Source organism: Cygnus atratus, chromosome 16 (genome assembly GCF_013377495.2).
Source record: "Cygnus atratus isolate AKBS03 ecotype Queensland, Australia chromosome 16, CAtr_DNAZoo_HiC_assembly, whole genome shotgun sequence".
NCBI classification, from domain to species: Eukaryota; Metazoa; Chordata; class Aves; order Anseriformes; family Anatidae; genus Cygnus; species Cygnus atratus.
Window position 1 is genome coordinate 1,442,603 of NC_066377.1, and position 4,577 is coordinate 1,447,179.

The window sequence follows — 4,577 nt, forward strand, 5'->3', positions numbered from 1 at the left end:
GTGAGTGAAAGGCTGTGTGGCACTTAGCTGCCTGCCAGGTTAAACCACGACGGCCGGACTCCTCAGAACACAGTCCTGCCATCAGCTGAGCACTCCCATAGCCCACAGCAAGGGCACAAAATGGTAGGGAAACAGAACTTGCTTGTTATGGGGGAAGGGCAGAGGGATCTGCCCTCACTCTCCTGCTCTTTTCTTCAGTGCATTCCAGGAAACCACGCTGGCAGCCCAGGACTCCTTGGCACAGCCCTTGGCAGTGGTGAGGAAGCACACAAAACCCAGCCCAAAGCTGGCTCCAAGTCCCTCAGCCCCAGGACCGGTGCACCACGACACCATCACAACCAGCCATTGTGCACCTGGCTTGTTAAAGCAATCTGAGATACTGCTTCCAAAGTAAAAATAAACACTGCTGTTTGAACAAGGAGAGACTCAAACAATTAGGAGAGGAATCCCTAATGCTTCATCCCTTGAGACAGCCAGGGTGTGACCCACAACCCAACGCGTGTGCTAGGAAAAGCACCTCTGTAAAAAGGGGATGCTTGGGAGAGAAGTAGCAGGACCACATGCACTTGGCCCCACCAGCACAGATTGGAGATGGAAACCAGCTGCTACTCGACTGTAGGGAATGGGAACAACTCCTGCACCCAGCCAGTGGGTTCCCTGCCATGAACATTGCTCTTCCCGCAGCCTGGGGACAGTGCACGGAGCAGTGCTTTGGGAGCATGCCCTGTTTATTGCCACATCTCTACAACCAACAACCTTCTCACATTGCAATCCTCATCCTCATCCTGCAACCCTAGCAATGGGCCTGGAACAGGCCTCGGCCCCGGAACAGCCCCCATACGCCACAATGCACCACCATGGCAACCGCCACAGCCTGCTGCGGGCAGCCAGGCCGCGGGTGCGGACCAGGCTGGGACGGCGACACTGGGGGCTGCAGAAGTGGGACGCGACTCCCTGGGGCTGGTCAAGGTAGAGTGGATATCCCTGAGATTGGGCAAGGTGTGCCAGGGCTGCCCCGAGCTGGGCAATGTGATTTGGGGTTGTCTTGAGCAAGAGCCTCCCGCTGCTGCAGCCTTCCTGCGCTGGTGAGGAGGCCTTGGCCCTTGCTGAAGGGGTCAGGGCTTCTCCAGGGCTGGGTTTCAGCCGTGGGGAAGGTGTTGGGGTGGCTCTACCTTCCTTTGTTTCACCCTTTCCACCCCCAGCCTTTTCCTTGGGGTGCCCAGGGCCACACAGCCCCAAGCTGGCGCGTCTGCAGCCTCCGTGCTTGCAAGCATAGTGGTGCTACTGAAAAACAGACATATCTGGCAAGAAAAAAAGGATACGAAAACAGAAAGGAAAACAACCACAATCACATCTCTGTCTGTGGGCAAACAAACTGCTCTAGACAGCCAAATTGCTCTGAAAGCGGGGTGGTGTAACCTGTTGCATTTGCTGTCCCTGTTCCACTCCATACTGGGCTGCCAAGAACTGTCACTGCTTTGGTTTAGGGTATTTTTGTGGAAAGAAAAAGTGAAAAGAAAATACAGCTTGTTTTTTAAGCTGACAGCTTTCTTGGAAAAAAAAAAGAAAGTTGCTGTGGATGAGTGAATTAGTATAAAATGCAGGGAGACCAGTCGTCTGAAAGGTTTACTAACTCCTGAAACTGCTGTGACGAAGTATTATTAGTTCCATTATCTATTTAGGGAAAGGGAGGCTAAGAAAAAACTATTTGTCAACTAGATAACACCATCTAGCTTCTACAAGATATGTAGGTATTAAAATATCACAGGTACTACAGTAATTTATATATAACTAGACAGTTACGTAGAACAAGTTGCTAAATCACATCATTGCAGTATGACTGGGGCCACAAAAACTTGCTTTCAGAATTTCACATTTATTTCTCTTACAAATCAAGCATATTCAGTTTGTGAAAACCACATTCTCGGTATCAAGTTGGGTTCTCATTATAATATCAGTGGCAATGGGAACATAAGAATTTAGCTAATTTCTGCCTGTGATACATGAGCCAGAGATTCCTCAGCTAAGACACACTAGAGAAACACTTCCCACCTCGACTCAGCTGGCACCACCAAGGACACATCTCTGTCAGTAAATGAAACAGCTAAGACTAAGGGAGCAGATACAGAGTTTTAAAAGACCGCTACTGAAACACCTTACCGGTGAACCATTGTCTGTTCAAAGGTGCTTTACATGAAATTTCATCCTTTTATCATAATTTTCTTGTGGACTACTAACACCATGGCTCTAGAGGCAAGGGAAAACAAGTTGCTATGAGGGGCTGGGGTGATGATGTCAACTATAACCAAAGAAAGGGGAAGCAATACATCACTGTGCACGTTGCCAGGTTACGACTGTCCAGCAGCTGCTTAAAGCCGAGGCGCAAGGAAAAGTGCGGGCTTACCTCTTGAAAGCTGTTGTGAGGCTGCACTCAGAGCATTGCCTGGTTCTGCCTGCTGCATACCTGCTCACGTGGAGGAATCACCAAGGTGATTATGTAGCTTTTGGAACTGGCTTAGAAAATGTGGTTTAGAGGCTCTCAAACCTCAATAACCCAGCAGATTACAAGAGAAAAATAGACATCTCCAGAGATGTAGAAGAATGGAGAGAAATTGCTTACAGGAGTACAAACACATCTAATTAAAATGAAAGGGAAGATAAAAAGATAGAAAACCAATTTGGTAGAGTATACTGGAGAATAATTCCTGACAGTTAATCTATTATACAGAGGTATAACCTCTCCAGGGGTGGGTAGCAGGAGATAAATTGATTAGAATATATAAAAGTAGACTGTACAAAACATTAGAAACCATACAACTATAAAGGATAATTCCTGTAAAACTACATCTAGTCTAATAGATCTTTCTCATCTATAAATTTATAAGCTAAGCTTTAATTAAGAGAGGAGAGAAGAGTCACAGCCATGATTACGCTCCCTTCACAGTCGCTTTTCCTTTGGTTCTTAATTTTCTTATAGGTACTTTTTACACAGCAAATTTTGGAATCATGAATGTGAATCCAAATGAATTTGGAACCAGTTTGGAAAGCACTGTGTACAGCAGAGAGGAACAAGACAATGCTATCTTGAACATGTACATGGAGAGAAAAAGCCTTGTTCTACAATTCCTGCAATCTCACCTGAGCCCCCAGCTCCTTGAGCATCATCACAAGAAAGTTGAGCTTCTGAAGAAGTCTTACTACTATATTGAGGTTCTGCCCTCACGTGTAATCCTGAGAGACCAGAACCATGTATTGATTTCCACTGACATCTTCCAAATAATTGACCCCTGGAGATTGCAGAGGATGAAGAGGGTCGCAAGAACCCAGACTGAAATCCAGCTGGTACTTTTAACTGACCTGTTAGAACAGCTGCAACGAGGTCGGGAGGAGCTGGCCTGCTACGTAGAGACAAGCGACGTGGTAACTTTCCTCTCCAAGTGGGAATCAGTTACGCAGAAGTTGTCAGATCTCTCTGAGCTGATGAACAAATTCCTTTCCCTGCAAGTCCCAGGAAAGCTCCACGCCAAGCACCGTTTGGTGTCACATGCAGACATCAAAGGTACCAGAATCCCAAACATTCAGCTTTTTCTCAGTACAAAGATGCCAGTGATGTTTGATCGAAAAGAATCAGTTGCTCGCGAGAACTGGGCCCATCTCAAATGGTTTACTGAAAATCAGGAGTCACCCTTTGAGCAGTATGAACTGCATTTTAGGTTACTGAAGCACGGAACTCAGACAGAAGTGGGACAAAGGGGGATTCTGGAAGTCAGCTCCAACACATGTGTAGTCTGTGATCTGCTGCCTGACAGATCATACGAATTCACAATTAGAAGAGCAGAGACGTACACACTTGTCTATGAAACATGGCATGACACCATTACACTGATGACAGTGAGCTCAGCTGAAGACAGCAGGACCTGTTAACCAGAAGAACAAGGTGGCAGAGAAAGTTTTCTCATTTTTTCCATTTGAAAAAGGTAAATGAGAAAAATAAATAAAGGAAAAAAATTAAAACACTGCGTAAATCTGATTTTTTTTTCCTGTTTTCATCAGCAACTTTGTAAGTGCCTTCCACAAATCCTTCCAGGTTAACGGTAAGCAATTCCAAATTTCTCAGAAAAAATAACATAAATACCATTCAGTACTCAATGCTCACTTCCTACTGCCCACAACTCCCAGGGGGACGTAGCTAGAAGCCAATAGGCAGCCTTGCAGGCCACCTTGGATGCAAAGCACAGGAGGTAGAAACATCTCTATCATCCAGTGCTTGCCTTCCACTGAAAGATGCCCTGTGCTGGCTTCTCGCAGTGCTGTGTTTTTGGTTTTTTTGGTTGTTTGCTTGTTCATTTGTTTGTTTGTTTTCCCCAATTTATTTTTCCCAGCATCCTTCCTCCAGAATACCTGAACTGAATCTCAAGCTCTTCAAATCACTCACCGCACCTTGTCACCATCGCTGGCTCCTTTCCCCCCTGTGCCTTGTAATTACCTAATCATGATTTCATGTTCACCCCCTACAGAGCATGAACAGTTCAGTCTGATTTTTAAAATTAACAAATAAAACAAACAGGAAAGGGTAA

General features: G+C 45.8%; 1 protein-coding gene across 1 annotated transcript; it reads left to right on the forward strand.

Annotated features, from left to right (window-relative positions):
• Positions 1-3,935, forward strand: FNDC11 (fibronectin type III domain containing 11). Its single transcript, XM_035567112.1, has 2 exons — positions 1-1,029; positions 2,993-3,935. Exons 1-2 carry the CDS (start codon positions 858-860, stop codon positions 3,922-3,924), a joined length of 1,104 nt encoding a protein of 367 aa, XP_035423005.1. The 5' UTR covers positions 1-857; the 3' UTR covers positions 3,925-3,935.
• The last annotated feature ends 642 nt before the right edge of the window (positions 3,936-4,577 follow it).